The sequence below is a fragment of the Taudactylus pleione genome, unplaced genomic scaffold (assembly GCF_031769625.1).
Source record: "Taudactylus pleione unplaced genomic scaffold, aTauple2 ptg000016l, whole genome shotgun sequence".
In the NCBI taxonomy this organism is placed as follows: Eukaryota; Metazoa; Chordata; class Amphibia; order Anura; family Myobatrachidae; genus Taudactylus; species Taudactylus pleione.
Genome location: NW_028284418.1, coordinates 3,142,318 through 3,162,518, shown reverse-complemented (window position 1 = coordinate 3,162,518; position 20,201 = coordinate 3,142,318). Strand labels below are relative to the sequence as shown.

The following is a 20,201-nucleotide window of genomic DNA, read 5'->3' as shown; positions in this document are numbered from 1 at the left end:
AATTCACTGTGAACAGACGCCGGAGCAAAGGTATGGAGCCTAATACTGTATGCTTGAACAAATTCACCCTTTATAGGTAGGGAATAAACATTTGGCACCAAACATGACATCACGTTTGGTGCACCTTCCATTTTAAATTTCAAGTAGAGTGGCACACACACCCCTATGGAAGTCATGGCTGCCTCCAGCCAGAGCCACCGGAAGAGTCAGGATAGGGATCACCGGCAGCATGGGGAACTTACTGTGACGAGTGTCAGACAGCATCTGCCCACAATGGGACTGCAACAGCCCTGTGGGACGAACGTTGCCATACAGTGTAAGTAGGCGTACTGTGACAACATGGCAAAAAAGAGACACCCATTAATTTTGGTGCCTAGTCACCTTAGCAGCACCTCTCAAGTTCTGGTGCCCTAGGCTGCAACCTGATTGGTCTATTGGTTTATCAGGGGCCCTACTGTAGCAGACATTTATCATACAAGCAGCATGTTGGCCATCAACATTTCGCTGGTGGAAGGAGCAAGGACAGCCTCCTCCGATTGCAGCTGGAGCAAGGACAGCCTACTCTGAATGCAGCAGAAATAAGGACAGCCTTGTCAGCCTGCAACAGGTATGAGGGCAGGAGCAAGGACAGCCTCCTCTGTATGCGGCAGAACCAAGCATAGCCTCCTCTGACTATGGCAGGAGGAAGGACAGTCTGTCTGCGGCAGGAACAAGGACAGCTTCCTCTGTCTACAGCAGAAACAAGGACAGCCTCCTCTGACTGGCAGAAGCAAGGACAGCCTCCTCTGACTGTGTCAGGAGGAAGGGACAGTCTACTCTGTCTGCGGCAGGAGCAAGGACAGCCTCCTCTGACTGGCAGAAGGAGGGACAACCTACTGACTGCGGCAGGAGCAAGGACAGCCTCCTCTGTCTACAGCAGGAACAAGGACAGCCTCCTCTGACTGGCAGAAGGAGGGACAACCTACTGACTGCGGCAGGAGCAAGGACAGCCTCCTCTAGCTACGGCAGACCACAGTAATATTATGCAACTATGTTTAACCTATGGAAGGCCACCTGTGAATTATAAGTTTTGGTGGCATTGCCCATTAAGGGGCTGATTCTGAGTTGGATGGATCTCTGAGCCTGATTCAGCAAGGAACGCAAAGAAGAGAACGCACCCATCCGCTGCAAGAATATGCTAATCAATGCATACGCACGGATACAGCAGCACAAGATGCAGATGCCCAGTCCTATATTTAGCCGCCCATCTCCCTTTACTCAAAGCCTGATCAGTACGCAAGATAGCATAAACATCGAGAACCATCAATTACATTTGCATAATAGTGGTTGATCAGACCTCGCGCAGGATCTTGGCAACTTCCTGTGTGCACGGAGTCTCATCACTGCGTCCGTCACTGCACTGGCTTAATTGTCGCTGCACTGGCTTAATAAAACTGTTTGGGGTACTTAAGTTCGTACAATTGCCACTTATTCACGTCTTTGCACAAGTTGTGAAGAATAGCATAAAGCAGTATTTTTTGGAGAAAATAAGTAGTCCTGTCAAATGTGCAGTTTTAATAATTGCGAATTTCCACCCTCATAAAAGCACCTGCAATCCCAAAAACATTTGACCTCTTCTTAGTGCACCCCCAGAACCTTATTTCGCTAGTTTGCGAACGTGTACCCCCACTTTGTGCTTTTTTACCCCAAAATTCAAAGTACTTTTTTGCAGTGTTCTTAAGTTTTTTTTAGGATTTTTTTTTACACAATTGTCCATTGGCGGGCTGTTCCAAGGGTTCTGAGTGGTTCCTCACCTTTGCACCCCAAAACAAAAATGTAGCACTTTTCTCCTGCTATTCAGAGGCAAATCTTTTTCGCCTATTACATTTCATTGACTTTCTGCATACGCAAAAAGCAGATGGAATTGAATACGGAGATAAGTTTTCGCCAGCGATAGTTTTTCGCGGATCTCGGCTTTTCGATTCTAACTGAATACAAGCCTAAGCTGGAATGTGTGTGAGGTTCCAACTTTCCTGCATGCACAAAATGCTGGCACTTTACAAATGGATAATAATATTAATAATAATAATTGCTCTAGAGTTCTGAATGTTCAAAAGCCCATTTATAACATAGGTTAATTACAGTATACTGCATGAATGACTGCATGAATCAATGTATTCTGCTAGTAATCGGTAGTCTACTCAGTGAGACCAAAGGGCTGGATTTCAAACAAGAAAGGGTGGAGAAATCAAGAAATAGAAAGTGGGCGAGGAATATAACTGTCTGAGCTGGAGAAAGCCTGAAGGGACAACAGCAAAATCACAGAAGGTGTAAGGACAAGTTGCGGTCACAAAGGTGCCAACAGGTATGACCTTAAACAGATAGACTTTTACTGTACTCTGAGCTCCAATTAACAGAATCTTTTCCATACTGTTATAAGCTTTATCACTGTACAGGACTTACAGCAGCTGTTTAGTAACCTCTGCAGATAGCAAAATCTGTTACATAGATTCTTACAGTGTTACGGTTAGCGATACATACTCTATGATGCAGTAAGTAAACACATTAACATTCTATAGTGAAGGATTTCTGTTTCAAGTCATGTTTAACTGACATTTCAACTTCTGTTTTAAGTATGACTTTTAGAGAAACTTATTAGAGATGAATTTTGATTGAGATGAAATGTGTATTGTAGTAGTTTGTTCTCGAAATTTGTGACCATAGAGGTTGAAGCACAGTATGGAGTCAATCCAATTGTCAGGAAAGGGTGCAAGTTGCCGTTGCAACAGCGTTAAAACACTGGCAAGGGCACCGCATCTCACAACGCTCGTGGCCCGGTCACTTTTGTGCGAGTTCGAGCTGCCGTAAAGTGCGTCTGTTGTCGCGATGACTCGCACCTATGAGATCATCGTGGCTAATTGGATTGAGCCCATGTTTGTTGATATCTGAATTGTATAACTTGGTTGAAGCATTTCCCTGACTTCCGTACAGTAGAAGAAAGTGAAATCTGTATGTGTCTGAAAATATGTCACATCAATGGGATACCAGGGGCAAGTCCATGATTTGAGATGGGGATTCCAATTATCCAGGGAAACACATCAGTCATATTCTACCTGTCATTTTTCCAGTACTGCTTACAAAATGAGAACAAATGCCTGTTTGGCACAAACACCTTTATTCATCTGCACCAGTTTTCATAATGAGATTCGTCTCCTCCTGAGAGTGTTTTACAAGGCAAAGGTTTGTATGCTCATCTCTATGTAGAATACAAAATGTTATTTGGGGTCTATTAAGCAGTGGCTTATAAAAGCTGCTCCTTTCCGTCATGTTTGAGCCCAAAATGGAAAACAACAATGCTTTTTTAGTAAAACATACCGTTTTGATTTTAAAAGCATGGGCTTAAACATGATGGGAAGGAGGCAGCTTGCTTAGTAAATAAACCCCTATGTGTCCTCTTATCAGTGATTAGCAGTTATGTGAGAGTTATATGTACTGATCTATGTGTATTATGAGAAGAACATAATGTTATTGGTCTTCAGCAAGTACAAGCATGAAGATCCAAAGTAAACCTATGCCATTCTATCCATTCCAGGGAATCTGTCACCAGGTTGATGGATGTCATGTCATGGATTTACTACAGACTGCTCTGTGCAAGGAGCTGGGGAGAGCATCATTACGTAGATCTCTCTCTTGGGTTCACAGGGAACACCTGTAATGTTTTATTTCTTTATTTTTCTCAACTAAATAAGTCACAAAGCACTGCTGAAAGCACATCTTTTCCAACAAATTACATGTATGGACTTTGTTTCTATATAGCAGCTTATTTCACATACAGTACATTACGGTGTAAATTTATTAATGGTCGCTTTCAATCGGTTTTTATCGGTTTCAAATTGATCTAACTCGATGTGTTCAACTGGATAAACTATATTGCAATGCAAGGGGGGCAAATACATTTATTATTTTCGCATGCTGGGTAAATACTCTCTGCTTTTGCATGTAGCCCACAAATACTGGACAGCTTTATTTCTACACTATAACAGATGTGTGCTAGGACACGCCCCTCCCACCAAATCTAAATCTCTCTGCACATTTTAAATCTTCCCTACCTGGAGTGCAACATGGTTCTCCAAGGTGCACAGTTATTTCCTTTGTTTTTGCTTTTCTCCCAACTTAGAATTAGCAACATTGTGTGACATATTGTATTTTTTTTCTAAAGGGGGCCATACATCTACAGCCATATTCTCCGTTCTACTGATCCGGGGAAATTTAACATGTCAAAAATCCATGACTCGCAGATTCCAAATATTTTTGGGTCCATTACCTTACCTCTTGTGGGCATTCTAAACCTAAGTTTGTCTAGCCCTGTGAATGTCTACAGCTTGATGCATCCTTGTTCAATGTTCTAATGCTCTCGCTGGTTAAAGTTGTAGTGATTGGCAACCCACTAGAATTTCAGGGCATCACATGCAGCTGTTGACGCACACATTTTTTTCAAACCTTGCTTAAAATGGAGAACAACAAGAGTACATTTTAGATTTTATGTATACATCACCTGCAATTGATTTGTATTCACAGATTTGTAATACAATTCTATAACACTCTAGTCCAGTGTTTTCCAAACTTCGTTGAATCACGGCACCCTAGAGTATCAGCTTTTTTTCACAGCACGCATGATCAAAAATGTATTGAAAAATTCAGCTAAGATTATTAAATAAAGGAAAATTGTGCTTAGCCAGTTATGTGGTGGTGGACAGGGTGGTGCTTCTGTTTGTCCACATATTTTGTGATACGTAAAACCTGTTCTGATGACTGCCAATCACATTAATCATATATTTGATTTAGTTCTGGACAAACCACCCGAGGCACCCCTGCAAAGGCCCCACGTTTGGGAACCATTGCTGTAGTCTATACAGACACAGGGTCCTGGATGGAAGACAAAGTTTTAGCAGCCCATTAAAAGGGGTTATCTGCTTTTGGATACCCATTCATCTTTATTTATATATCTTGTGTGTTAATGTCTGACACAAAACCCACAGGGCCTGATTCAGAGTTAGAAGCAAAGACAAAAAAAAAAGATAAGTAATTTGTTCCTGGAAAAAAACAAGTTGAAATGCGAGGTTACAAATACTGGCTGGTTTTGCATGTAGCGAACAATTACTGGGCAGCTTTGTTTTTACACTGAAATTTAGAATTAAGGTCCCTACACAGCTGCAATGGATTGGGGCAGTTCTCCGATACCTAGATACCGGGGTCTGGGCATCAGTGAAATCCAAATCGGGAATTTTAACATAAAGTATTTCACTGATTGCCAGACGGATTACCGATCATTGATGGCTGCAGTCACATCAGAAAGATACATGGGGCCCTTAAGACACACCACTTCCCATCTCTCTGCATTTTAAATCTTCCTCACCTGCACTGCAAAGTGGTTTTGCCAAGATGCAAACTGCTCCTATTTTTTTTTTCCTAACATTGAATCAGGCCCACAGTCCTTATTATTCAGGTTAATTTATATCTGACTGACATCTCTTCTCCTTACTGTATGTTATTCAAAGAGGACCCGATTGGAAAAGTTTGAGTCGTAGTTTTACGCATCGCGTGACTGGAGTCTTATCAGATAATGTTATAGAATGTTCTGCATGCTGTGAATGTTGCAAGAACAGATGTGTCTATTTAGACAGCTTTCTCCTCCTGCTCTGCGCTGACATCATCTACTGCTTGTCATCTCTGAGATTTCCACCACTGAGGTTATCAGGAGGTGAATTAATATGTTTGCAACAGTGTATCACAGACAGAGCTCTCTGTGTTGCACCAAGAAAAAACACCTGATAACACTCTATCTTGGTACTAAAAGTCCCAGCAGAGTCTGTGCTGATTTGCCGGAAACGCTTGGACCTGGAAGATCAACTAGAACTTTTCTAAGTAGGAAATAGTTGCACTTGAGGCTACAAGCCAAACCAGTCTGCCCATTCAACTTCATATTTTATTGACATTTATTAATATAGAGCTAGCATATTCCTTTGAGACTGTTATTAATAGCATTATGACGTTGCTTGCTGTACAGAACACTGAGTTTTTCAGACTAGCCCAGCAGTTGTTCTGAAGTGTAACCTCCTCTCCACAGCCTCCTGGAAACAGGTATGGAGAGGTCTCTGCTTTGTCTGCTGTTGATTTTCTCATTGGGCTTTGCCGTAAAGCAGAAACGTGAGCCAGAGGAATGGGATTACCGGTCAGAAGGTAAGATTTACATGGTAAGAATATAATGCCAAGGCCGTAGCTAGGGTAGTGCGGCCGGTGCCATCGCACAGGGCACCACAGGTCAGGGGGCGCTGCTTGGGCCTGTAAAATTTCTGTTTATTATCATTCTCACTTGTAGCTTCCTCTTATTTCATCTCCAGCATGTCCTGGCCTCCCCTATCTCTTCCCTGGCCCTTCCCCATGAGGCCATTCCCCTGTTTTGTGTGCATTATGTCCCTTTGAAAAAAAAGGGGGGGGAAAATGAGGGGGGCGCCAATGCTCTTTCTGGCACAGGGCACCAAAAAGTCTAGTTACGGCTCTGGATAATGCTATGGTGGTTTTGGAAATGCTTGCAGGGAACAACTGACATGTCTATGCACTGCAGTCAATTCAATTAGAAGGGGGTTTGCAAAAGCAAGTTTGATTAATGAAACTCACAGACATCGTGTGAATGCGCACACAGAGAAATGTGAGGTTGCATTACTTTTCTTGAAAAAGAGACCAGGGAGAGGTGCATGAAAAAGTGGGGAAACCATCCTGGACCCCAAAAAAATTACAACTGAGATAGCAGCAGGGGCAGAACTATGGGAGACAATGGAGGCGCCTTCTCCAGCTCCGAAGGGGCACCTTCTCCATTGCCCACAACATATTCAGCCCACTTAGGGCTGTAACTATGTACCCGGAGAGTACCGTCACTGCCGCCCAATACATGGCTCCCCTTCCCAGCACCTAAAGCCACCATACACTAGTGGGGAGCTCCATGTAAGACCATCAGCTGGTGCCTTCATCTATCTATAGTCTGTCTGCATGCAAATTGCTGCATTACAGTGTCAAATTATAACTTGCCTCCGGGCGTCTGGGATGAATTTACACCACTGGATAGCAGGAACATATAGAAGGATGTTAATGGCTAAGGAAAGTCCTGAAGGTTCTTAAAAAGTGTAAAATGGCAGATTTTTACTCTTTTTTTTTTTTCAACCAAATTAAAGTATTTCCAGCATTTTGGGGTACAGAAACATATCTGCATAGAAATTTTTCAGTGTGTTTATACAAATTTGTACAAAGTTGGGAAAAAAAACACTTATCTCTCATCTGCAAGTTCAAAAAACCCTCTCCCATCAATACAACATCCCCACATTCCTGTCCCAAATCATTTACACCTCCACATACCTATTCTACATCATTTACACCTCCATGTACATGTCCCACATCATTTACACCTCTACATACCTGTCCCACATCATTTACACCTCCACATTCCTGTCCCACATCATTTACACCTCCATATAACTGTCCCACATCATTTACACCTCCATATACCTGTCCCACATCATTTACACCTCCACATTCCTGTCCCACATCATTTACACCTCCACATACCTGTCCCACATCATTTACACCTCCACATACCTGTCCCACATCATTTACACCTCCACATACCTTTCCCACATCATATACACCTCCATATACCTGTCCCACATCATTTACACCTCCATATACCTTTCCCACATCATATACACCTCCACATACCTGTCCCACATCATTTACACCTCCATATACCTGTCCCACATCATTTACACCTCCACATACCTGTCCCACATCATTTACACCTCCACATACCTTTCCCACATCATATGCACCTCCACATACCTTTCCCACATCATATACACCTCCATATACCTGTCCCACATCATTTACACCTCCATATACCTTTCCCACATCATATACACCTCCACATACCTGTCCCACATCTTTTACACCTCCATATACCTGTCCCACATCATTTACACCTCCACATACCTGTCCCACATCATTTACACCTCCACATACCTGTCCCACATCATTTACACCTCCACATTCCTGTCCCACCTCATTTACACCTCCATATACCTGTCACACATCATTTACACGTCCATATATCTGTCCCACATCATTTAACCCATTATTGAGCTTTTAAGAGAAGTTCACATGAAAAGCAAAATTATGCTCTTTAAACCCTCCAAGTGCATGATTATTCATTGGGAGGAGTGTAGCAGAAGTTTTCCTACCTTTTCACCTGTTTATTGTGGTGTGCGCAAAAAAATGTAATTGCATTGCAAATATGAACAGCTCGCTGGACCCAACTCGCACCTAATTGAAATGTGAACTGTTGAACTGTTGGGCCCTGCTACTAGAGGGGTATGGTAAACCATGTGGGCACTCCCCACTGTGACTATCAGGACTTCACAGGACTATAAGAATTTTGGCAAGGAGGCACAGGGCAATACGCTTAGCATGTCGACATTCAGAATGTTCACGCCAGAATGTTGACATGGTGTGAATGTTTACATGTCGACGTTGTCATAGCCGATTTTAGGATTATTGAAACCTCCCCCCATCTCCATAGGGAATGGGTATGATATGCCGGCAGATAAATTGCCGGTGGTTCAAATCCCGATGCTGGAATCCTGAGTGTGAAGTATCCCAACAGGGGCCGGTACGTACCCTAACCCTCCCCCTCTCCCCCCCTAACCCTCCCTTGGTGGTGCCTAACCCTAACCTCCTAACTGTCAGTTTGGACACACTCCTCCCAAATGTAAATCTCCCTGAACATTTTAAATCTGCCCCACCTGCAGTGCAGCATGTTTTCACCAAGATGATCAGTTAAGTGCTAAATCTCACTCTATTTCCAAAGCTGAATCAGGCCCTAAGAGCCGTCTTCAATTAGATTTGCACCCACGATACTCTTTCGCCTCCCGGACTTTCCGCCTACTTTGCCTGTTTTGGAGGCAGAAAAGTATCGGTCACGTATCCCCGTATTCTATTTGAAAGTGCGGGACCCGGTGAAACTGAACCAAGCGGAAAGTCATGTCAGATTTGGGGAAATCAGCCTGACACCCCCCAAATGATTCTCTGACATGGGAGTTAGCTATGGTACCCCCGATTTGGCTTGCTGAAGGTATTTGGTGTTTTTAAAAGGGCTCAATAGCTGTTGAATTGCGTTTTTGTATAAGTGGTGCAGAATAGTATTCTGGAGGGTTTTTTGCAGTAAATAACTTATCCCAGCAAATTTGGGGTACTTGAAAATGGGGGACAGCATTTTCAAAAGTTGCTAAAGTTAAGTTTAAAGGTTTTAAGGTGCCGCAAGCACCTGCAATGAAAAAAACACCTGGGGCATACTTGGGGAACCCCCTGAAGTCTAGTTCGCTAGTTTTTAACTTTGTCCCCCAACTTTATTTTTTTCACCCCCAAAATGAAAGTGATATTTTGGGGTGTTCTTAAGTGTTTTTTTTTTTTTTGACGCAGTTTACCTTTGGGGGACTGTCTAAAGGCTGCATGGGGGTTCCCGCAACGTTGCACCCCAAAGCCCCAATTCTGCACTTTTTCCGCCTGCTATTCATAGGCGAAACTTTTTCTCCTATTACATTGCATTGACTTTCCTCCTATACGGAATGTCTTTCAAATTGAATACGGCGATACTTTTCCTCCTGTCGAAATGACATAATCGGCTAAACTTTTTCGCCAATTTCAGCTTTTCACTCCAAATTGAGTATGGGCCTAAGTGTGATACCTACTTGCATACTTACGTTTGGGATGCCGGCAGTCAGGATGCCGGATGTCGGTATCCTGATGTCTTCGGGATGGCGGCGTTGGGATTATGCCAAGTGTCGGGATTCCAGCAATGGTATATCGACGTCCAGGATCCCGTCCACCGGCCTCTTGAACGTATCCCCTCCATAGACCCCCATTGTAAAGAATACCACCCACCTCAGTATAGCAATAGAACCCCAGTGGCATTAGTCCCGACCCCCTAGCTGTAATTGAACCCCAGTGGCATTATCCACCCACCAGTGTCCATTGACCCCTTCTGTGTCACTGCAGCCCCACACAACCATGTGTAATTATCATTATATGTATAATCCACACTCTCCCCTCAAAGCCAGTAATTCTAATGTGGGCCATTACCTTCCCCCCCCTCCCCACCATCACCCTTCCACACACACCCACCCCTTGAACAGCATTATGGGTCATCATTTCGGCAGTAATGTTGGTGTCGGAGACCGCTACATCACTGCTGGGGGCAGATGAAATCTGTTCTGCTCATGTAACTAATTTCTCCTCAACAACCGAGGTACGTACGCAGATGGCACGGTCACTTGGGATGCGACCGTGTCAGTGATAGCCCAGCTGGCTGCAGTCACATCCCATGTGACTACACCAGTTAAGTGGTTAATTTAGGGTGTTTTTACAGAGTGAAGGTAATACTGTCCTCATCTTAAAAACAGAATATTCTTCTGTATAGAGTATCCCTGATAAATGACTGGGACATTTCTGACTGATGCACTATGGGGGTCATTCAGACCCGCTCGCAAGCGGGTCGATGTTTGGCGAATGCGCATGCACACGACGGAGGGAGCTCCGTCGTGCGCATGCGCGAGACCCGGCGAGCGACGAGAAATACGTCGCTCGGGGTCTTGCACCAAAGGGGGCGTGCGGTCGATGGTGAGTGACAGCACGCCCCCTTTGGTGGGCGTGCCGGGGGCGTGGCTGCCAGACGGAGGCGTTCCCATGGGAACGCCTACCGTCTGAGTCCGGCCCCACTGACATCAGTAGTGATGTCAGTGGGAGTGATTTTGGCTCTGATAGAGCCAAAATCACTCCTGGGCTTGCGGAAGCAAGACCCTACCGCAGGGTCTCGTCATCATGGACGCTCGCATAAGCTGTGGGTGGTAACCCACAGCTATGCGAGCGTCCATGAGGACGCTCCAAAAACAGGTAGGAGGGCCCTGATTCAGAGCGAGCGCTCTGGTCAGATCGTTCAGCTCTGAATCAGGCCCTATGTCAGTATGCATAGCAAATCGTGTGTGAATTTGCTTTGTGTATGTGCTCAGAAAGTGAATGTATGCACTGCACAATTGCAGACACGCAAGCATTTTGCACATATCAAACCCTTAGGACCGGACCGGTGGAACGTGGGGTGGGAAGCGCCATTCTCATGTAGTCAGTTCCATACGGCTGTGTTTATGCAATTATGTTCATATATACGCCTGTTAGGGGGCATATATGTTGCACCTGTTACAGCATAGGTACAAATACACTTTGATAATGACTTACTGAATATGCTGCCAATGCGGTGGCGTTTGCATCTCACTAGGTATACGGCTTTGCATATGTGCGAAAATATTCACATTTTTGTGCACTTTTTTTGAGAAGTAATTTATGGCCATTTTGCTTCCAACTTTGCATACTGTAAGCCCCCTGGTGTATATAAAACATAATATCTGCTAAGTATAGCTAAGACCTCCAATAGGTTTCGTATTATTATTATTATTAATATTATTTGTTTAGCATTTATTTATATTTTTAGCTGCATTTGACAAGGGCATGTTAATCAATTTGTTCAAGGCAGGCAAATGCCATAATCATCATGCCTGTGTGATGACATCACTGGAATCCTAAATCCCTTTCATCTCTTATATTTCTCCAGTGGTTAGAGAACAGTTTTAAGAGAATATACTGTAGGTTTAGCAGTTTTCTTACAAATGAAAATGAAGACCTAATTTAGCTCCCAGACTGGCCATGTTATTTATTTATTATCCCTACATTAAAATAATTGAAAAATTAATTTTAACATCATCAACCATCTACAATTAAAAAAACATTATATAGGGATGACTTTGAGCAGTCTTTAATGTGGATGCGTTTAGCTAAAAGGACTGTAAAGTATTCCACCACATCCCAGCAATGTCTCCTTCGATTCCACAGTGGAGAAAGTTAACATGCGGGGGTGTGCTAATCTGACCAACGTGTTGGACAACTGGAAATTCGCCATCATGACACAGTTCAGGAACCTGCTCTTGTATGACCATCATACTGTTCTCCCTGACTATGGCAGGTGAGTATCTCCCAGCTATAGAGTAACAGAACAAGCACTATGCATTTATACACTGTACAGTATTTTGCATTTCATACGACCTAACGGACCATAACACACTTACAACATTTTCAGGGTAAGAGTAAGGAGAAAAATGTTCAGGCCAAATACACTGGTAATACAAGAATAGATAAACATAGTAGAAATACATACATACACACATACATACACACTGGCACACTCTATATTTCTCCTGGAAGATTAAAGGCATAAGAGGTTTTTGCAACGCTACTCCGCTGATTTCTTCCTGACCTATAGTCCCAACTAGTCCCTCTGCCTTTCTGTCTACATCACTGGAACCAATTTGTAGCAGAGAAAGGAAGCAGAACTCATGCATTGTTTGCTTGTATAAGATGAACACACTTTTTAAGACCATGGGGAAATTCACTAAGATTCAGCTTTGCCTCCTATTGCAGCCTGATGGGACATCGCTGGATTGGCGTCTAAAATACCTGTACTTACTGAGTATCGGATTTGAGCATTAATAGACGTCCGACGGCGATGTCCACTGTATATTTCCTGTCTAAAACTCCTTCGGATTACCTATTACAAATCGAAGTGTAATTCCGACGGAAACCTATCGCTTTTCTATTGCATACCTAATAACTGTCCTGATTTCAACAGGTAGACAGCAGTGTCCTGCGATTGGGAGGTTGGGGGGGGAGGGGCACTTTATCACCACTGCTACTCAGCTATACAACGCAGCTGAGCCCATGAAGCTAAATGAAAGCTGCGCATGGTGTCCATTTAGTGCTGGGAGGAGGTTGGGGGCAGCCCAGCAGTTTCCAGAGTGCTGGACTCGCCCCCAGCGTGATGTGAAATGGGGGCATGATCAAAAGGCTTATTCCAGGGGGTGTGGCCTAATGGAAATGAGGTCATGTCCTCTTTTCGCAGGGAGGTATGCTACTGGTTTAAACAAGCACATGCTATTTTGACATCACAAACCTCTTTATAATAAAAACACCCCAAACCGCGCAAATACATTGAGAGTGTGTATTGTGGTAGTGGGTTTTGGAGAGAGGATTTAGGAATTTAGAGAAGTTCGTGCTGTTGCGTTGTCTTGTCTTTTATCTGTCATGTCTATTTTAAAAGTTTTCCTATTTTATGTCAGTCGTGTCATTTTTTTTCGTCTTGTCTGTGTTTGTGTGTGCCTGTGGTGTGCTTGTGTGTGGAGTGGAGTGTTAGTGTAGGCTTTATTTTTCAGTGTTTGTTTGTCTTGTTTTTCTTATTTGTTGGTGCGGTGAGGAGAGGGAGCCAGAGGTAGGTGAGGAAGCACAGGAGGTGGATTTGGAGTTTGAAGGGGGGGAGTATAGTCAACCCACCAAGACCAAAGCACGCCGAAACATGAGGTTCAGCTTTGATGAAAACGTGGGCGTGTTAAAAGCAGTTGTGAAGAATTATGTTGTGCTGTATGGAGACTGGGTAGTATGAACCACAGGGTGCAGGAAGAAACAAATGTGGGTGAAAGTGGTCCAGGCTGTTAATGCAGTAGGCCACATAAAGCGTGATGTAGAGCCCAGTAAAAGTGCTTTTCCGACTTCAACCAGCAAGTACGGGCAAAGATGGTGGAGGAACGAAAGGCAACCAGGTAGACAGGTGGTTCCCCTCTCTAAATGGATTGCACTCCGGATGTTGGTAAATTTGGCAGCATTGCACCCCCCAAAGAAACCTATGGGGAATGCGGCTGCCAGCGGGAATGGAGGGATCACAGCAGGTATTTCCTCGATACCTGCTGCGGTCCCTCCTTCATACATCCGGGGGAAACTTAATATTTGTGGTTAACCCCCGAAAACGGGTGTTTTCGCAGATTAAACCTCAAATATACAATGATTAAAACTGAAGTAATGACATTGGAAGATACTGATTATATGCAATTGCATTACAACTCACGATTATACAGATGTTATTTACGGGAGTTTATTCATATATTAACATCACAAATTGAAAAGGTAATACTTTAGTCTACCAATATTTAAAAAGGAAACCCCTCAGCCACCTATAGACAGGTATGCAAGGGCCACCTATATATCTAGTAATATGTACAATTATTTATACAATTAATCTATATAATAAGCGTAAAAGTGTGTCTGTCTGTCCATCTTTTTGTCCTTTTGGCACGGCCAGAGTTTTGGACCTAGCTCCACCAAATTTGTTTTGAACTTAGTCAGGCCCACACACTGTCACACAATCCCTGAAAATGGCGACATTAAAATTACACAGGTTCTGAAGCTGGCTCCAGTGGAAATTGTCAGTGTGCCATAAACCTGAGAGAAAGCTACAAAAGTATCCTTTTATCTTCAGTCTGAGCAAACTTGATGATTAATGCAAGTTAATTAAATCCAGAGCCTCTAGGTTTGCATGCAAGGGTGTTGGCCACATAGAAAGATCTTAAAAGGGCCCTCCAGAGGTGATAAAAAAAAAACATACATTTGCCACTACACAGAGTTTATGCAGGTTATGCCACACAGAGCCCATTCAGGTTATGCCACGCAGTAGTAGTGCCCTTTATATATTATGCCACACAGTAATGCCCCTTACACATTATACCACACCGTAATGCCCTTTACAGATTATGGCACATAGTAGTAGTGCCCCATATAACACATTATTCCACACAATAGTAGTGTCCCTTACACATTATGCCCCCCCAGCAACTTACCTCCCCGTGTCCCCCCAGTAGCCTCTCGCCTCCCCCTTTGTGCCATCAGCAGCCACCAGGGGTGGATTTAGAGCCGGGCTGCCAGCTAATTATAGCTGGTGCATCGGCAGACATGGACGGAAAGCGCCGGCACAATTTGAATCTGGCACCAGTCGCGAGCCAATCCGGAGCCGCTGCTGATTGGCTACCGGTCCACAAGCACTGTTTGCCTCGCAACAGGCGACGCTGTCTCCATGACTGCCTGCCAGTATGCCAGCTGTAATCAGCTGGTGGGCCAGCACCATATCAACATTGCTGACACCCGGGCACTCCTTCGACGGCCCTGACTGGACCGGCCCACCTTGTGTGTGTGACTGGGTGCAGGGGGAGCAGCATGCTACATGGGCAGCTTGTGCCCCATAGCAGCTGCACCCTTTGCACTCATGGTAGTTAAGCCACTGTTTGCAAGAATGATTGGAAACAGTGGAGTCCTTTTCAGGATCAATGGAATGAGGTTATATACGAGGACAATGTAAACAATAATAGCTGCAATTGTACACGAACAACACCGGGTATTCCAGCTAGTGTAAAATAAACCAGAAAATGAATTTAGCTGGTGTATGAATTCATGATGGAGAAAAATAAAATCACTTTACCTGTGCATTGCTTACAGTATATTAATCAGGCTATAGGAGCCTACTAATAGCTGTAATAGACAACTTAAGCCTGTACAAATATACATATAAAGAAATGAAAGAAAAAAATATATATATCTCTTATACAGCGTTACAAAGCACTGATGGAAATGTAAAGGACAGCCTGCCATTCCTGTACAACATCTGTGTGAAATGTTCCTACAGATTCAGGGCCTGACTCACTGCAATAGCGATTACGCACGCAGTTCAACTGCGATAGTATGCTAATCCATTGCGATCGCTATGCCTTCGCAGCACTACATTAGGACGACCACTTTACTTAGCACACATCCGTAAAGTTTAGCAAGACTGCAAAAAAAATTGGTACAATCAAGTACCATCGCAGCCTCACACACACTTGCACAAGCTCTGACCTTACTCAGAAATTGCTAACTTCATCGCACGCTATCAGGCCTCAGGCTGTGTACGGCATCGAAGTGGCTAATTTATGCACACCCCTGTAACAGCGTGTGAACGCACTATGGCGCCTGCGTTTCACCGATAACCCCCCCCAGTTACCTCCCACAAACTGCATTTCCTGTCAATCACTCTGCGGTGGGTTTGCGTAGTCTCTGTGTTCGCAGCAGCCAGTTTGCACACTGCGATGCATACGCAGATTGCAACGATTGCCCGTAATCGAAGTTGCATATGGTAGTGAATCAAGCCCTCAGTCCAGGGCTTTACAACACAATTCAATTCTACACATTTAGAGGTATATTTACTAAAATGTGTGTTTATAGAAGTGGAGGTGTTGCCCATAGCAACCAATCAGATTATACTTATTTATCTAGCACCTTCGAGAAGATAATAGTTAGAATCTGATTGGTTGCTATGGGCAACACCTCCATTTCTATAAACCCGCACTTTAGTAAATATTCCCCATTAGAGTGACTTGGGTTTCAAGTTGCCTATGAATATTGACATCAGTGGCAACTCTTACTTTCCTTGAGGAGGGAGGCTGCCCGCTGTGCTGCTTTCCATTACCTAACTGCTCTGGGCACTGCCGAGTCCCCGCATATCGCCAGATTCTTTGCAAATGCACAATCAATCTGACAGGTGCTGGGACCGATGCACAAACACCGAAAGACTGGCACATGCGAACAAGCTCAGCTTCTAGGGACTGCATCAGCTGCAAGCTCGGCTTCTAGGGACTGCATCAGCTGCAAACTCGGCTTCTAGGGACTGCATCAGCTGCAAGATCGGCTTCTAGGGATTGCATCAGCTGCAGCCCATAGGAGCCAAGTAAGGCTGACGGTGAAGGCAGGAGAGTGACTTCACACTGGAAACACGCTCTCTGCTAATCGCACCCTGGACAGGTCGTCCCAGGGGTATAAAACAGCTCCCTTCCACTGGGGAGTCACTGCAGTACAGTACAGTCACAAACTGCAACTGGCTCACTGATTACAATAAAATATCTTATAACTTATTTGATTTTCAGTAAAAACAGGCACTGATTGTACAGTTTAAATCAATGGTGTATCTTGTAGATAGCAGCGCCGATAATGACAGGGGCGCATAGCTCCCCTGGCATTTACCGCCCCGACCCCCGATCATACATCAGGGAGAAGCGGTATCAGCGCACATAACGTGTGCTGATACCGTTTCTGGGCTTCATACATCTTCCCCAATGTACCTAATGGAATGGGTCAAGTTGGAGGGTCAGCTATCTGAGAGATCCGAGGAGTCATCTGGCAGGCCCGCCCCAGTGCTCAGTATCTCCTGCCCTACCTCCCAGCAGTAGTGAGCAGCCCCACCCCCATCCCAGTGCTCAGCATCTCCTGTCCTGTCCTCCCACCTGGCAGCAGTCAGCAGCAGAAGTTGACAGGCAGGCAGCCAGCACCAGCAGCGTACAAACTCAGAGGAGCCAGTTGCCATACTCTCTGTGAAGATGTTTTTAAGTAAGTGCAGCCTGGGGTGATGATTGCTGTGAAGGGGGAAGAAACAGCAGCAGGGGAGCATGTGGAGCAAGGAGGGGAGCACTGAGCACAGACCCTATGGGGGAACAGGGGAGCACACTGTGGGATGTGGAGGGGAACAAAAAAAAACACATTTATTAAACTCCCATTGGTTCTCCTTGTAACCCACCCCCTCCTCCCTGTCACCCACTACCTCTCCCTTTCACCCACTTACTCCCCATCACCCACTCCCTCTGTCATCAACTGCCTCTCCCTGCCACCCTCTGCCCCTTCACCCGCTGCCTCTCCCTGTCACCCTCTGCCTCCCCATCACCCATTGCCACCCTCTTCTCCCCTGCCATCTACTGCCTGTCACCCGCTCCCTCCCCGTTACCCACTGCCTCCACGTCACCCACTGCCACCCATTACCTTCCTTGTCACCCACTGCCAAAGTCTGAATCTCCCTGCCACCCTCTGCCTCACCCTGCCACCCTCTGCCTCCTGCTTCCTCCCACTGCCTCCCCCTGTCACCCACTGCCTCCCCCTGTCACTCACTGCTTTTCCCACCACTCACTGCCTCCCCATCACCCACTGCCTTCCCATGCCACCCTCTGCCTCCTGCTTCCTTCCACTGCCTCCCCTATCACCCTCTGTTTCTCCCTGTCACCCACTGCCCTCTACATCACTCTTTGCCTCCCACTTCCTCCCCAGTCACCCACTGTCTCTCCTTGCAGGGACAGGGGCTTCAAAAGTAGCTCGTCCCTGCGGTGTGTAAGAAACGAATTAGCGATCACTTCACTTCTGTTTTGTGTCCTCCGCAGTGCTACTGTGCATGCATGGTCTGCTGACCATGCATGTGTGGCGGCCATTCTACGGTAACTTGCTGGGGTTCCGTAATCATTTTTATCGTTATACGGGGTCCCAGAGCAACAAGGTTTGAGAACCCGTGATCTAGTACATTCTATAAAATGATAGCTAGAAGCAGTTGGCTGCTATGGTTAACTTTTCCACTTGTCCTCAGGTTTCATACATTTACCTTTATCTTTGATCCTCTTCAGTGTGATTGTGATATCAGAGTGGATAATGCACACTCACATAATCTATGCAGCAGGTTAACATACCTCCCAACTGTCCTGCTTTGGGAGGGTCAGTACCTTTTTTCTGGGACTGTCCAGGTGTCCCAACCGCGGAACGCAGTGTCCCGAACTGTGGTCAAGGGAAGTTGGGGGGAGCACAGCATCTCTACAGTGTGGGGAGAGTCTCTGGGGCAGGCCAGCATCTCCAGGAGTGGATATGGCACATTCACATAACCTATGCAACAGGTTAAAATACCTCCCAACTGTCCTGCTTTGGGTGGGACAGTCCCTCTTTTCTGGGACTGTCCCGGTGTCCCAACCACAGGACGCAATGTCCCGTAGTGTGGGCAAGGGAAGTTGGGGGGAGCACGGCATCTCTACAGTGTGGGGAGAGTCTCGGGGGGCAGGCCAGCATCTCCAGGAGTACTGGGCATACCCAAGAGTAACGAAATTGGGGGGGGGGGTGATGCAAGGCCATGCCCCCCCTACCACCAGGCCAAGACCCCTTTTCAGGCGTGGTTGTGCCTATGGTGCGCGAGGTCCCTCGACTGAAGAAAATTAAATGTTAGGAGGTGATTGGTTGGTGATAACTACTCAGCGGCTTGACTAGCTTTAGCATCAGGTTACCTCACTGCTTGCAATGCATGACCCCTTCATGATGCAATTTGATATCATCATAATACAATATGATCTGATGCTTATCCACAAAGCTAATATATGGACTCTTTTTAGAATCAGAGATCACTTGGGAATCCCCCGAAAAATACTATATTGTTATCATTTGCATTAGGGCAAACATTTTTGTGTCATCTGAAAATCGTGTTACTGGGAATTAAAAAAAACCCTCTTTATTAGTTTCAATACAGTGTAACAAATGTACAATAACTTGGACTCCCTCTTTTTCCATCAGAATCAAGTCACTTTCTGAAGCCCTTGACGATTTGTACAAAGAGTTCAACGCTTTGAAGGAGCGTCTGGGGGAGCTCACCACTAAATTTGATGGCGTGGAAGCTTTCGTAGACCAGATGAATGCTGGAAGACAGATACCACCTGCTAAACCAACCTCATATTTGGTTCCATCGCTTCAATTGGGCCCCAGAGTCCTGACAAACTATGGCAGTCAAACTAGGAAAGTAAAAAAAACTAAAACTCCTGATAACCGCTCTTAAAAATTAAACAGATTAAGCCATAATATAGTGCTAATAGGAAACGTGCTATTATGCATAGCAATCAAACAGTTATTAGCTTGTTAGCAAACAAATATTTGTTTTTGTTAGTCTATGTGTTACAGCAGATCTACGTTATTTGCCTAAAGTTATTAAATTTACTTAATTATTATTGAATGTATCCCACAACCTCATAAGACAGCAATGTCCTGCCTCATATTTATTTATGCTCACTATACCAATAAAGATGAGACTGCTCAGTTGTACAAAGGAGTTTTCTCTAACAGGATAATATTTGGTTCTGAATGCTCAGTTGTAATAGACTTTTTGACAGTGGAGGCAGCCATTTTGTGAGCTTAACCACTGTGAGGAGACATCTCTATCACTTCACTAGGAACTGGTAACGGGCCTTACTGAGTCATTAGGATTTAGTGAAGTCATTTACTGAGTCATTTAGGATTTGATAGGCCACATGCTCATAAAACGCCTCATTGAGCAATGATTCAGTCCCATAATATTCACCATCTCTGTGTGCCCACACTTCTGACATGCAAAATCATTTATGTAATATACAAACAAAATCTGCCTGTATGATAAA

General features: G+C 44.8%; 1 protein-coding gene across 1 annotated transcript; it reads left to right on the top strand.

Moving 5' to 3' along the window:
• The first annotated feature begins 2,247 nt into the window (after positions 1 to 2,247).
• On the top strand, positions 2,248 to 19,874 carry LOC148540869 (uncharacterized). Its single transcript, XM_088474468.1, has 4 exons — positions 2,248 to 2,344; positions 6,107 to 6,219; positions 11,965 to 12,094; positions 19,348 to 19,874. Exons 2-4 carry the CDS (start codon positions 6,123 to 6,125, stop codon positions 19,604 to 19,606), a joined length of 486 nt encoding a protein of 161 aa, XP_088330594.1. The 5' UTR covers positions 2,248 to 2,344; positions 6,107 to 6,122; the 3' UTR covers positions 19,607 to 19,874.
• Positions 19,875 to 20,201: the final 327 nt, after the last annotated feature.

What these genes read in the sequence shown, in the direction of transcription:
- LOC148540869 (XM_088474468.1), top strand. Translation starts at nt 6,123, where the DNA reads ATGGAGAGGTCTCTGCTTTGTCTGCTGTTGATTTTCTCATTGGGCTTT. An exon ending in ATGGGATTACCGGTCAGAAG is followed by an intron (nt 6,220 to 11,964) that starts GTAAGATTTACA and finishes TCGATTCCACAG; the next exon opens with TGGAGAAAGTTAACATGCGG. An exon ending in GTTCTCCCTGACTATGGCAG is followed by an intron (nt 12,095 to 19,347) that starts GTGAGTATCTCC and finishes TTTTTCCATCAG; the next exon opens with AATCAAGTCACTTTCTGAAG.